The following is a 15,534-nucleotide window of genomic DNA, read 5'->3' as shown; positions in this document are numbered from 1 at the left end:
CTAAACGACAGCTTCTGATATATTTGTTTAGGGATTTATTTCATTCATTTCCCTCTCGCTGGTGGAACTTTGTATTGTGTGACGTAGTCAGTGAAGGCGTGTTTAGGGCGGGTTTTACAGGAGTGCCGCGAGGCTACTGGCCCGACAGTGGAAACGCGGCATAATTTTTTCCTCTGTGCTCGAGGTCCGAGGCTATTAGCCCTGTCCGGCTCGCTGTAAGCCCCGGCTAAAAAAAAGTGGCTAATGGGTGAAGATGGCAGAATACTGTACATTCTGAGATGGACGAATGCGCATTACTTCGAGTTTGTCAGTGAACCTCTTGAATTCAAAGAGAATAAAATAATGGCAACAATAAGAAAAGAAAAATGTGCATCTTGTCATGGCATTAGAGTTTACATACAGTGGGGCAAAATTTAGTCAGCCACCAATTGTGCAAGTTCTCCCACTTAAAAAGATGAGAGAGGCCTGTAATTTTCATCATAGGTATACCTCAACTATGAGAGACAAAATGAGAAAAAAAAATCCAGAAAATCACATTGTAGGATTTTTAAAGAATTTATTTGCAAATTATGGTGGAAAATAAGTATTTGGTCAATAACAAAATTTCATCTCAATACTTTGTTATATACCCTTTGTTGGCAATGACAGAGGTCAAACGTTTTCTGTAAGTCTTCACAAGGTTTTCACACACTGTTGCTGGTATTTTGGCCCATTCCTCCACGCAGATCTCCTCTAGAGCAGTAATGTTTTGGGGCTGTCGCTGGGCAACACGGACTTTCAAGATTTTCGATGGGGTTGAGATCTGGAGACTGGCTAGGCCACTCCAGGACCTTGAAATGCTTCTTCTGAAGCCACTCCTTCGCTGTTCGGGCGGTGTGTTTGGGATCATTGTCATGCTGAAAGACCCAGCCACGCTTTCATCTTCAATGCCCTTGCTGATGGAAGGAGGTTTTCACTCAAAATCTCACGATACATGGCCCCATTCGTTCTTTCGTTTACACGGATCAGTCGTCCTGGTCCCTTTGCAGAAAAACAGCCCCAAAGCATGATGTTTCCACCCCATGCTTCACAGTAGGTATGGTGTTCTTTGGATGCAACTCAGCATTCTTTCTCCTCCAAACACGACAAGTTGAGTTTTTACCAAAAAGTTCTATTTTGGTTTCATCTGACCATATGACATTCTCCCAATCCTCTTCTGGATCATCCAAATGCTCTCTAGCAAACTTCAGACGGGCCCGGACATGTACTGGCTTAAGCAGGGGACACGCCTGGCACTGCAGGATTTGAGTCCCTGGCGGCGCAGTGTGTTACTGATGGTAGCCTTTGTTACTTTGGTCCCAGCTCTCTGCAGGTCATTCACTAGGTCCCCCCGTGTGGTTCTGGGATTTTTGCTCACAGTTCTTGTGATCATTTTGACCCCACGGGGTGAGATCTTGCGTGGAGCCCCAGATCAAGGGAGATTATCAGTGGTCTTGTATGTCTTCCATTTTCTAATAATTGCTCCCACAGTTGATTTCTTCACACCAAGCTGCTTACCTATTGCAGATTCAGTCTTCCCAGCCTGGTGCAGGTCTACAATTTTGTTTCTGGTGTCCTTTGACAGCTCTTTGGTCTTGGCCATGGTGGAGTTTGGAGTTGGACTGTTTGAGGTTGTGGACAGGTGTCTTTTATACTGATAACAAGTTCAAACAGATGCCATTAATACAGGTAACGAGTGGAGGACAGAGGAGCCTCTTAAAGAAGAAGTTACAGGTCTGTGAGAGCCAGAAATCTTGCTTGTTTGTAGGTGACCAAATACTTATTTTACCGAGGAATTTACTAATTAATTCTTTAAAAATCCTACAATGTGATTTTCTGGATTTTTTTCTCATTTTGTCTCTCATAGTTGAGGTATACCTATGATGAAAATTACAGGCCTCTCTCATCTTTTTAAGTGGGAGAACTTGCACAATTGGTGGCTGACTAAATACTTTTTTGCCCCACTATATAGTCCTGTTGTGTCTAATATGAATAGACCCAAGCTATTCACAGATATTGCCAGATAATCACAGATAATAGTACCTCTACCATACTTTTAACAGACTTGGATCGTTTGTGATTTTGGCCATCATCCTTTCTTGCATTGCCTTGAGCCTTCACTTTGCCAATTATAAGTTATATTGTTAGTAGCCTGGATGGCCCACAGTCATGCTACACCATATGGCCCTCTACTGGATGTAAAATGCTCTGCAGTCCATTTTGTCGTTTTATAATGTTCTACTACTTCTGTAGTTATTTTGGTGAAAGTAACTCAAAAGTAATACAGGAGTCATGTAACGCATTACAATTCTGAGACAGTAATATTGTATGGTAAGGAATTACTTTTAAATAACAGTAACAAGTAATTTATAATGTATTACAGTTTGGAGGTAACTTGCACAAAACTGCAAATGGACTATTTTAACGATGTCCTTACTACCTTTCTGGGCCTTGAATGTGGTAGTTGCGTTGCTATCTATGGAGGGATTTCATCAAAAATATCTTAATTTGTGTTCTGAAGATAAACCATGGTCTTACAGGTTTGGAACGAAATGAGAGTAATTAATGACAGAATTTCCATTTTTGGGTGAACTATCCCTTTAAGTTTAATGTCTCTCATTCAGATCCAAATACAATAAATGTATGTCCAGTCTTACTTCATATAACTAATTCTGTGCTGGATTTACAAAATGACTTTAATCTCCTAAAGCTCTCAGTCAATCAAACTGTTGGTCATGTTGATACTGACCCTGACCAGGGAGTGCTAAGCAGAAAGCAAAGCTGGCGGCCTGTCTCTAGCGAGTGCAAGACTTCTGAACACATGCCAAAGGTTGATGAAGTGTTTCAGAGCATGTTGCCTTATACAACATAAACTCGGTAGAAAAGCTGGCTGAATCAAGAACTCCTTTGAGTAAGTGCTAAAAGGGCAAAAAAAAAGGGGTATATAACAGGTTAATTCAAGAAGCCCAGAGCGTTGAGGCTCATCATGAGACAATGCTACGGTCCTTAATTAAGAGATTTTGATTAGTCACATATGGCGGATTAATCTCAGAGCATCCAGTGCTCTAATTAATATGACCGTGTTGTAATTCTTTCCATCGCTGTTCGGTTGGGGTTCCAGTTGTTAGCTTGCTAGCAGCACATGGCATGGTCTCAGTGGGTGTGTTAAACAGAATGCTAACAGACATGCAAACAAAGGATGTGTGGCCACAAGATGGATACTTGTCTCTATATGATATACAAACAGCAAGGATGCAAGCAGTCAGGACCTCTGATTGTGTTTTATGAACTGGCTGAAGCTGTTCTTGTTTTTGATGAGCATGATGGCATCTTGAAGACATTTGGTGAATAAAAAGAAAAATCTAATTTCAAAGATGTCTTTTTGATCAAACTTTTAGCCCTTGAACCATTAAGAGTTATTTGAGAATAAAAGGCCAGCTGTTATACGATCCCTTACTGAGGCAGAAGTGGGACTATGTTCAGAAAGGTCATCACTAAGAATAGTTTTACCTCAGCTTATATGCGTTGCCCTATGATTTCCTTGATGTGGAAAACGTGGATGAAATCACAAAATCTAGTCATAAAAATTGAATTTACTGTATGATGTAGAATGTCACAGAATTTGGAAGAATAAATCAAAAGTAGGGCTGTACACTCTGTGAATATAAAACCACAAAAGACTGCTGTTTAAATGTGAAGTCTCTGTGTCTTTGTGTGAATGAGCAGAACGGTTTTGTCTACTACACATACTCAAGCACACATTACGCTCTTGCTGTTTTCAGCGTCTGGCATCTCTCTATATGAAGTCACTCTACATGTACTCCAGAGCTGTTCTGAGAGTTTACTTTGCGAGCATTTCATGAAACTATCATTTTCACTACAATCCGCCAAAATAAAAATTTGGGTTTAAATTGAACAATTTATGACAGAAACATATTTGTCACACGTCCCCCATGTAATGTTTGGACCTAACTCTAGTTTCCTGTTTCCATTTAGGCCTAGTCCTTTTGTAGTTTTATTTGTGATTGGGGTTCTGTGATTGCCCACTCATGTGTTCCTTGTTTACCCTTGTGTATTTATTCCCCTGTGTTTGGTTGTAATTTGTTGTTTTTCCTATGTTTGTATTCCTATCCCCTTTGTTCTTTGGTTTCTCATGTTCATTGCGTTGTTTCTTTGTGTTATTATTAGTTTAGTTCAGAAAAAGTATCCCTATTTAGATCCTGCTTTTCATCATTCCTGAGTTCTCCCAGCATTACAATTAGGGCTGTCACAATTCCTTGATTCAATTAGAGTACTCAATTAAAAAAAATCCTTGATTGCATTTTGCCTTGATTATCAAAATAATTGTTAGTGACAGCCCTAGTTACAAAATTAGTATTATTTATATATATATATATATATATATATATATATATATATATATATATATATATATATATATATATATATACTTCTCAAAATAATATTAACAACAAAAATACAGTATAGTAAAACATAATTAAACTTTTTTTCCCCAATGTTTTAATTTAAACAGTAAACCTCTGTTGTGCAGCACTTTGCTAAAATATCAAAGTGCTCAAATTTCATTTTATAACATTTTATATTAATTAAATTGTTTAGCTTTGTGCATTAATTTTTTTACTGCCATTTTTGATAACCAATTTGTATTGAATCAAAACACAGAATCCTAAAAAAAAAAAATCACAGGGCATGATTATTATAATATTTTTAATAAATTATTAAAGTTTTATAAATTGAACCGATTAGATATCATCTTTGATTACTGAAATTTCATAAAACCATTAAAGTGGAATCTAGAAAAAAATTAAATGCAAAACACAAGATTGATGTATGTTACAGGTTACAGGAGCAGATTTCTATGTGCACACCTTTCAGTATATATATCTATCGGTCTATGTGCATATCAGTATATAGATGTAAATATATGGGTAGTTGACGTATCAATGTGTCCTATGGTGTGAAGGAAAAATGTAATTAAAAAAAAAACCCTCTTAACATTTAAGATAAACCTCTCTTATGCTATTTGTAACTCTAAGAATGAAGATACATTATCCTCATGTTATTTGTATGTTAAGTTTTTTTTTTCCCTACATTTTTGCTATGTCACACCATATGTCAACTACCCATATATCTATCTATCCGTCTTTACATTTGTTCATATAGCTGACACTTTTTATCTATCTGTCTATGTATCTATCTATGTATCGTACCACACAGTGGAAAAAGCACCATATCTATCCATCCATCCATCCATCCATCCATCCATCTGTGTGGGTGTTTTATATTTCAAAATGAATATTTATATGAAATGACCAATATATGAATTAAATAGTATAGTATCAATCATATAATAATATAGGAAGTGATATTTTGGTAGATGTCAGTTTTATTTGAACTCATAAAATCTATTTTCTGACTATTTCGGTTTTCACTCTTTCAGCATGCTCAGGGTTAACTTAGTTGATACGAGTTGATTCGCTGCTTCACAGGAGTAAATTGACGCTTTTAGAGAGTGACGGCAATTCTCTGGCTCTGGAACGTAAACAGAATCTTAATTCGCTTTCTGAGGCAGATATGGAATGCAAAGTTGTGCAGCTGTGTCGTTGTAGATTGGTTACAGGGTGGGTGGGGAGGAGACAGCGGTTAATAAGGAGATGTGGTTCAATAGTGGACTCACAGAGAGAGACAGAAAGAAAGTGTGAGGGAGGGAATATGCTTCTGTCCAGTGGCTGTCCCAGTCTTCAGCAGCTGGCGAGGTGATGTGCCCTCATCGCATTTGTTAATTTAGGAGTGCTCATACAGAACTGAAGGGAATAGTAAGGATTGATGACAGATATGGCGGCCTAACCAGAGCAGTTTATCTTCCAGTCGATTGTGCCATTTGTTTTCATTTAGAAAAAAAGATGCATCAAATCCCTAGAGCCACACACACACTAACACAAGCGCTCATTCTCATCTCGAGGTGGCTCTGGAAGAGTATTTATTTATATATTAAACGTCTCTGTCCTCCTCCCACACTTCCTATTTCTATGAATTTCATTTTTCTTCTTCGCGCTTCTTTATCACTTTCAATGTTTATTAAAATACACTCTTTAATTATGCATGACAACTGTTTAATTGCCATGTTGTGATTACAACACATTCTTTTTTTTAGCCTTGGATAGGTGTGAAATACCTTCTGATAATAAAATGGGATGGAAATGAACAGTGAAAGGCAATAATTAAGCGTTCCTTTAATGAGCTCTGCGCAAGTCCAGTTTATACCTGATGAAACGGAATAGATAATGTAGCATTTCTTTAATGGATGTCACATCAATCTGAGAACCATATCAAGCCCTGAAAGGAAAAGGAATATACGCTTTCATTGGTAAATCAGCAATTGGCCAACATGGAGTCATGGATTTGAACAGACTGCTTATGCTGAGTAATAAATTCAAGGGCATAACCCGTCTTGTTTATGAACTTAAATGATACCTCAAATCATGTGGTTTGTTGAACAGAGGTGTGCAGTTACTTTTGAAAGCAAATGGATGATAAAATTGCACGGAAAATCCCACAGATTTGCTTTGAAAAAGAAATCGGAGTCATACTTAGGGGCCACAATTTCATAAAGACTTGGGAATGGACACTTTTGACTTGGCTAACCTACCTAACATCCATCCAGAACATCATAGCAACATAATAAAACTTATTTTACATGGTACACCCTGGCACAATAAAACCCTAGCATCACAACATCAAGTTTTGCATGGATAAGCATTACTCGGAATGTAAAACTGGAATTATACTTTGTTATTGTTCTTGTGAAAACAAAACACACCATCTCCTGCTTTTACTGACTTTATCTCCTCTCTCTCTCTCTCTCTCTCTCCCTCTTTTTATAGTCAGTGCACCATTTTGCAGTTCTTATCCTCTCTTGATCTCTCAACCCATATATATTCAGAGCACTTTTTAATCTTCACCCGGTGCATCTGCCTTGTTTTCAGACCACATTCAGTGCATCAAATAGCTGAAGTCTTGGGCACCAGAACCACCTTTAATTTGCCAAGAGAGTGAAATAAATTAGCAGTTTTATGATGAGCTTTTAAATGCCAGCCAAATCTCAATTGCTGCAGAAGTTTAGAGTGCATGTAATTTTACAACCACCATACACACCATGTTTAAGAAGTTCTCAGGGGCAGAAGGTACCTTGCTCCCAGGCTTGCCCTGTCTCTCTCTCTTCCTTTCCCTTTGAAAAAGTGATACAGTACATTAATCTGCCGACATGGTTCCTATCTATCTCCCTGCCTCTCCCTCTCTTTCTCCCTCAATCTCTCTCGTCTAATGAAGTCTTGGAAGAATTCATTTAATTAAGTGTGGAGAGAAGACCCTCCACACAATCGATGCTTTTCCCTCTTCGTTAGGAGAAAAGGATTTTGCTCTGCTTGCTGCTGTCGATGAGGTGGAAATAGACACATTGCTCTCTAGCATGAAGAGGCAGAGAATGAGGGAGGAATGGCAGATGAGGGAGAAAAGCCCACATTTGTTAAAACAAAAAATGGTGTTGGTAAGGTTATTTGATTGATTATTTTAAGGCGCCTTATATGAACAGTTCACCCCAAAAAACTTTCCATTATTTACTCACCCTCACATTAGTCTAACCTTGTGCAATTTTTTTTCCTGTCTACCCTTCTCAGTAAAACTAAAATGAATGCAAACTGGAGCTATAAAGCTCTAAAATAACAACAACAACAAAAAAACACCATAAAAGTATCATCAAATTAGTTCATCGGAGCTTTATATTCCATGCCTTCTGAAATCATTCAGTATTTTTGTGAGATAACAAATTTTAAAGGGGACATCGGATGGCCAAGTTGGTATGATTCTTGGTATGGGTCTTCATGAAAAGTCTATAACATACTTTGGTTAAAATTTCTCAATGGTAGTGTAAAACAACACCTTTTTTACCTGGTCAAAAACAGCTCTGTTCACAGCGACCTGTTTCAGTGTATGTCCCTTTAAATGTTAATAAGCTACTGCTTAATCCACCCCCTCTCTTCCGGCGATTTGCAAAGATTAAAAAAAAAAAACACTTTCTCACTTCATCATTGATGATTTTTATCATTACAGGGTGGTTGTGTACATACACTGCTAAGACACATTTAAGTTCAAACACCATGTAAAAGTGAATTTCGCATCCGATGTCCCCTTTAAATCATGAATCACTGAATCATCTGACACTCATTCATGAGAGAAGGAGCAATGTCCAATTTGTTAACAAATCATTCCTTTGACTCAGTTCTTTACAATGAATCAGTTTATCCTAAATCAGGCTAAATTGATTTTTTTAGTCGACTCAAATGATCTGGTCAAAAGACTTGGAATATTGCATACAACTTATAAGATGCTTTTGCATGATTTTTGAAGAAAATCAAAAACTTTTGAAAAGTTTCTGTTGATGGTATTTGCATTGGAAAGAGCAGCAGGGACATTATTCATAGTTTCTACTTTTGTGTTGTGTGGAAATTAAAAGTCATAAAGGTTTGAAACAATACAAGTAAAATCACTTGCACATACACAGGAAGAAGTTTAAAGCAGTTACTTTTGTTTCACAGAGAATGAAAGACATTTGAGTTCTCAGGTCAGTGGGCACAGTGAACCGAAGCACATTAACTTTTATTCTGAAGAGACAAGCTTTGGTGCTCCAGTCTCCAAATGTCTGAATTAATACTGTCCAAGTCCAAAACTCCTTTCAAGACATCCTCTGGCCCTCTCCCATATAGAATGAATCCTCACAGGCAAATTGGTATGCAAGTGTTTTTCTTTTTGTTGTGCTGCTTCGGTATGCGCAGGGCATCTGAAGGTCTTTTCTCATTGTTCAGTCAGGTGGATTGTTGTCATTATTTCCTCTCTCGTATTGGAAACAGAAGCGTGTTCCCCGGTGAAAGCACACATTATTCAAAGCAGAGTACTTATTTGATGAGGCATGACACTTTCTACCATTTTAGTGATGTTTGCGTACAATGTGGCTGGCATAGAAATGTTTCAAAGTTAGATAGACCCTGAGAAAATATAGGAATTAAAATGAATAGAGGTTTTGTTTATTCTGTTGAGGTTATACAAAAATTTGAAGCCTATGCATTCCTAAAATATGGTATACTGCATGAAACCTGTCATATCAACCAATGACCACCATTTTCCTTTAAAGCTGAATTGTTGCATTGTGGGATATAGCACCTGATTACAAAAAACAGCATATGATGTCCTTGGATGCTGGTGTGCTGGTCTACCCAGATAGTTTCTTAAATTTCTTACCGTCCTTGTGGCTTGACTGGTTAACCAACTAGACCAGAACCAAACTAACACTAATCAGGAAAAACCAGCCTGGAAATTCATACTGTCCTAAGCTGGTCTTTTCAGCAAGGATTTTCGCAAATGTAGTATAATACTGTCTAGGATTTGCATCCTGAAAATGAACATGAAATATCCTGCATGCTGAATTTATTTCATATGTGATAGTGGTTCCCTTGGAGCCAACATGCATTAATCTTTATACTGTATCTGCATGTACCATTACAGATGTCAAATTGCCTTTGAAGAATATGTGCGCTTTGATGGCATGCATGAACGTGAACTTGCAGGTGCCTCCCATCTCTGTGGAGAATGAAATAAGAGGCATAACATGGACACATGCTACCATATATAAGAAAAAAGACGCCCCACACAGCAGAATAATTTTTCTGCTTATCATTACCGTCCTGTGAAGGGCTGTTGAAATGTCATCAAATACATATTTAGATTCGTCCCCCTCTTTCCAGTTCAAGTTCAATGGATTTTTTCCTGTGAATATAGATTTAACTGTGACTTTTAAAGTTTATGATGGGGAGTGTTTGTGTTGGAGTGTAATGATTTTTAATCGAAACGTCAACACTGTGCTATATCACCGCATTAATCACAAGCCATGCGTAGAATAGTGACACCATTTCAACATTTTTCACAAGCTGTGAGCACTTGGGTGTATGAATACCACGTCTTTGGTGGGTAGATTCAGCATTTTAAAGCCAGATATGTCAAAAATGGTCTTTTATTTATTCAGTATGGCATTATTTGTAATCAAATATGCATTTTTCTATTGCCCAACTGGATTGTGGTTCCTAAGGAAGAACCGTCATGTTTTAATCACTTATCAGAGTTTGATGCAACCTTTCTTCACACTGCGTGACATTTGTAGTTGCAGTTTGTAAGGAACATGTACAGCGACATCCCACAAGTCACAACAAAACTGCCCTAAATCCCTCCTGCCTAATAATGATAGTTCACATTTTCAAATTTTTCTTGCAGTATTTGATGTCTGGGAGGTTATACAAGTCCCCTTTCTGACCCCCTTCATCGTGACTATTAATATTTTCACAAATGATTCAAATATCTGTGATATCGAACTCCAGCTTTACAGTAGGATCAAGTCTTTTACACATTGGAATTGTCATACCTCAAATGCCAAGTGTTTATTTAGTAGTGTTATTTTCTGAACATGTAAAGTATTGACTGTTGTGATGTGTCCTTGTTTTAACGGTATGTCTTTGAGATGGGTTTGGTAGAATGTGGTTTCCTTCTGCAAACTGCAAAGAGTTTGAGATGGACCCATAGTGATCTAAATGATTTATGGTGTTTTCTTCTTATTTTCACATCCCTCCCTCTCTCCCAGCATCCCCATTCCCCCAACCTTTCGACATATAGCCAAAGCCAGATATTATTCTGTTTGGCCTTGGGGCATGAAGACAAAGTCATAAACAACACACACACTGTTTCCTCTGCTCTGATGCTTTACAATTAAATGTCTGTCATTTCAGTTTTATGCACTGGTCCCGTTTCTTCAAACATTTTTTAGGTTTTTTTCTCTGATGGTTTAGCTCATCATCTTTCTTGCCAACCCCCATCAATCTCATCTCATCTCACTTTCTCTGTTGACTTTTTAATGTTTCTTATCTAGGAGGATACAGTAGCTCTCAGAAAAGAGGGTATTGGTGTAGTACTTGATTCGCAAATGCCCTATTTAATCTGCATTGATGAAGATCGGCTCAGCACAGGGGTTGTTCTCTATCATTTAAAGGTAAGCCGCATCCCATATATGCCCAATGTGTACAGTTGAACTCATCTCTCATTGACGTGATGTTTGTCAGTTTTGCCCAAGCAACATTTCTTGTCAATAACTAGAGGATTGTTTGAATCGTTATTTGCTCTTGTGGGGTTTCTAAGCATTCCCTGTTCTGCTGTTTAGGAAGGTAGAACTTCAGTTGGTGCTGGAGGAACCGAGCCAGAGCAGGATATAGGTTTGTATTCTGTCCGCATCGATTTTGTTCCTGACAGGAAGCTGTCGGCAATGTCAGAGTCTTTTTCAGCCTGAGGTTTCTCTGTTCTGCAGTTCTCCATGGTGAAGCTCTTCAGAAGGAACACTGTGTGTTCCAGAACCAGACAGGAACCGTCACACTCGTGCCGCTCCCAGGAGCCAGGTGTGCAATTAATGGGGTGGAGGTGACCCAGCCATATGTTCTGACCCAGGGTAATGAACTGTTATGTCTCATTTTTTTTAAGATCTGTGACAAATTATGAGATGCTTTTAATTTTTACATGTTAAGGGTTTTTGGAGTTGGTAAGAGTTCAGTAAGAGTAATGTTTTTAAGAGAATGCTCTTATGCTCACCAAGGCTGGATATATTTGTTAAAAAAAATAAATAAATAAAAAATAAAGTTCCGTTGGAGTTCTGTTATCAATAGAATATCACATTTTTATCAGCCAATCAGATTCGAGGACTGGAAAGAACTGTTGTATATGTGAAGAGTTCATTTGCAAAAACCGATAAACGACACTTAAAAAAAATTTATTTCAACAAACTTGATGAATTCGTGATATCATCTTCACAGCGTGAAATGTGGAGTTATCTGAACTTTAATTTTGCAAGTTACCTGTATTTGTTTGAGTGATTATTACATAATCAAAACAACCCAACTGCAGTTTGATTAATATTACTTGGAAAACACAATTTAAAAAAAACATGATTTCTGAAAATAAATAAAAATGGAGTTATCTGTTTTTGCAAATGAACTCTTCATATTGTATATTAGCTCTGTAGCTGTTATTTACAGAAGTTTATAATGGTTTCCATCCAATCAGATTTTAGAGCCACAATCAATTTTATCGTTGAACCTTAACTGTGCAAGCAAACAAATTTTGAAAAAATATGAAGCATATCAAACCCTCTGGTTTTAACTGGAATTCAGAGGAGCTCTTTGAGTATGTCTGCATCTTGGCACTTCAGATCTCCTCTCTGCAATCCCAAGCCCGTGGAGTGAAACAGTCCCGCCCTACTGCCTCTATCCTTGTACATGCCCACCAGAGCGACTCTCATCTCAGAGTGAGACTCGCGGCACTTCCAGAACAGCCAAACATGACTGAGGTTAACACTCTGGCGGACAAAGCACCCGACCCGCAGTTAATTGGCAGATGAAACAGATAGAGTGCAGAGGGGGTTTGAAGTGCATGTGTGGGATTAACCTTTCAAAAAGGGTAAAACCTCCAGAATTCAGACAAAACAGGCTAGATCTATTCTGGGTGTAAGATTAAAAAAAGAGAGAGAAAAGCCAACTAAAAGGAAGGAGACTTATAAGAGAGTGAGAGAACCATGCTAGTCTCCTTTTCACAAATTTCAATTTGCCAATGTTCCCCTCTTTAGACACGGTGGCATCTGAAGCCATTTCCTTTGAACAAATGATAGTAATTTCCACAGCAACCATGGCCCAAATCCATCTGATGCAGGCCTTTCAAGGGCTTTGTCACCCCTTGGAAGTCATTAATAGAGGCAAGATTAGTTTTTTTCACCACAGAAAGAGGGAGGAGAGAAGGAGAGAAATGGGCATCTGCTCCAGGAAGAATCCAGCGTTCTCACAATCCCCCGGGAAAGTTACGTTTCATTAACGTTTGGCATAATGTGTTTACTAGAAAGGAAAGCGATAGGTTGGCCAAATGGACAGGATTGCATATTTACTCTCTTTCCATGTCTATCTATCATTATTTGTGTTTGCCAGATTTGCTAGACTGCTTCTATTTGGCTTTTATTGTGAAGGTAAAGAGTTATTTACCTTACAAAAGCGAAATAGAATTATGAAACGTAGTATTATTCAGAAAGGCACCAAATATAGATCATTACAGGCTGACAGTCTTTGCATTTCTCTAATGTAACAGATGATTTTTTTTTTTGTTTGTACAAAATATCTGCCCTTATTGTGTTTTAATTAACAGATATTGCTTAATTATTGCTGTATTTTTCACCATACGTGTATATTTCTGTATTTGTCAGGAGTGAACATACAACTTGGAAAGGCCACTATGTTCCATTTCAATCATCCTCAGGAAGCAGCTCAACTTCGAGAGAAACGCAAGGTGGGGAAAACTCAACCTCTTCTGAAGCTATTAGTAAAAAAATATGTATTAAAATGCTGCTGAATAAAGGGTGAGCAGAATTACAAATTTGTGTAAAAAAAAAATGCAAGTCATCAGAAACCGCTCTCAGTTGTAATTGCTATGCCAATTGGCTGCGTGCTCCTCGATGCGAGGTAGAACAAGAGCTTTCTTCTTCAAAGAGGCACATATACTCTTCCCTCAAGCTAAAATTATAAATCCCTCTTGGTGTGTTTGCAAAGCGCCAGTTTTCTTTTTCTTTTTATCTTTTAAACCTTTTTTCTTCATTTCCTCAGAGAGGTAAAGTAATTGTGCACCTCAGTGTCTTCTGATAAGAGCCGAACATGTCTCTGTCTTTGGTTTGCAAGTATGCACCTTCACTTCCTCTGTCTTACTGCCTCTGCCAGCCTCCGACACTCTCTCTAACTTTCCCTCCCTCTCTCTGTCTCTCACTGCTGTGACAGGTAATTAAATATTTCCTGACTGTTAAGTCTCTCATTGTAAAGTTAGACAGCAGCTGTTTCCTCTTCTGTGCACGGAGATTACAGCGCCTTCTCTCTGCGTGAACTATTCTTATGCTCACAAACAACTGTTAACTTGCCTCACGGAGCTCTCAGCGGCACCATTCAGTCATTTTTGTTGTGCGAAACTTTGTTTTTACTCAGACAAACTGCTAATTTCCATATTATACAATGGCATATAATAGTTTGAAGATTGCTTGCATAAACTAACTTCCACTGAGGGATGTTTCCATTGATGTTTTGTACCCAGATGAATCTTATGACTGATTTTTTACGTTAAGATGATGTAAAACAAGCAAGCGAATCAGTTTGAAATGGTTATTTATCAGTATAGATTATGAAAACTTAAAAGTGAACAACATGAAATATCATGTCTATATTTACATCTCTTTCTCAACTACATTAGGCATCCAATTTTCTATACAAAAAGGGATTTCTGGAGAAGATAAATTCAGAAAACTGAATTTCAAATGCAACTTACAAAAATTATATTTTATTCTTTTGAAATTGAAGTTGCACCATTAGTGTACATGCAAAGGTGTTTGTTTGAACATATTTGACAGATTTGGATGTATAATCTTGATCATTCATCATTTCTAAACCTGTATGACTTCTGTCTTGAGTGGAACCTAAAAGTAATGCATGTTTTCCATACAGTGAAAGTAAACCACAATAATAATTATAATTACTGTACATAATAATACTTGACATTATAACATAAGATAATAATTATTGTATGTTTTAAGGAAAAATTTTATTGAATAATGAATTTAATTTAATTTTTGTCCATGAACAAAGCTATTGCATGACTTATGGTATATCTTTATGGTGCTTTTTTTGCCCCTGGTCGCCTTCCATTTTCAATTTATGGAAAAGAACAGCTCAGTCATACTGCCAAACATCACCTTTTGTGTTCTACAGCAGATAGTAAGGTCATACAGATTTGGAACAACATGACAATGAGTAAATGATGACATTTTTTATTTTTGTATGAACGATCTCTTTAAACTTTTATTAGAACAAAGACGATTTGCTATAAAAGGTGTTTCATTTTCATGCTCATTTAGGCACGTTGCCATCATGTTTACTAGTCTCTTCGCATTCTACTCTCTCATTTCGATCTGAATGATGGTGATTTGTAGTGTTTTCTAATGGCATGTTTGCTTTAATTAGTGTGCTGTAATTGCCGTGTGTTAGAAACAGCTGTCTTTCTGTTGTGAGAGTGGTTTGTATCACAGTGCTGTGTGTATATGCTCAACCATCCATTTGTCTGTATGTTCTCCACAGTCTGGGCTCTTCGTGTCAAGTAACTCCACTGCATTCTCTGTGGAGTCTTTCAGTCATTTCAGGTGAGTACACCTGCTGTGAGACAGACTGTGCTCTATCCCCATCCATCCTCTGATTCATTATGTTATATAACGTTTAGTCAGCATGGAAGCTTTATCTTCCTCCATAAGATATTTTGCACTCCACTTATCTGGGAAGAAATTAACTTTTAATGCTTCACTTAATACTTTTTTATGAACCTAGACTTGGACTA

At 37.6% G+C, this 15,534-nt stretch overlaps 1 protein-coding gene across 2 annotated transcripts in view; it reads left to right on the top strand.

The window, feature by feature from the left end:
• Window positions 1-15,534, top strand: part of kif16bb (kinesin family member 16Bb) — a 36,377-nt gene that overhangs the window by 12,911 nt on the left and 7,932 nt on the right. For both annotated transcript variants that reach the window (XM_058795038.1, XM_058795037.1), the window contains 5 exons: window positions 11,009-11,128; window positions 11,297-11,348; window positions 11,441-11,578; window positions 13,373-13,455; window positions 15,282-15,343. In XM_058795038.1, coding sequence (XP_058651021.1) covers window positions 11,009-11,128; window positions 11,297-11,348; window positions 11,441-11,578; window positions 13,373-13,455; window positions 15,282-15,343 — 455 coding nt within the window. The remainder of the gene's footprint in view (window positions 1-11,008; window positions 11,129-11,296; window positions 11,349-11,440; window positions 11,579-13,372; window positions 13,456-15,281; window positions 15,344-15,534) is intronic.

This window comes from Onychostoma macrolepis, chromosome 13 (assembly GCF_012432095.1).
Source record: "Onychostoma macrolepis isolate SWU-2019 chromosome 13, ASM1243209v1, whole genome shotgun sequence".
Classification (NCBI taxonomy): Eukaryota; Metazoa; Chordata; class Actinopteri; order Cypriniformes; family Cyprinidae; genus Onychostoma; species Onychostoma macrolepis.
The sequence above is the reverse complement of the archived record's forward strand: the minus strand, read 5'-3'. Positions and strand labels throughout refer to the sequence as shown.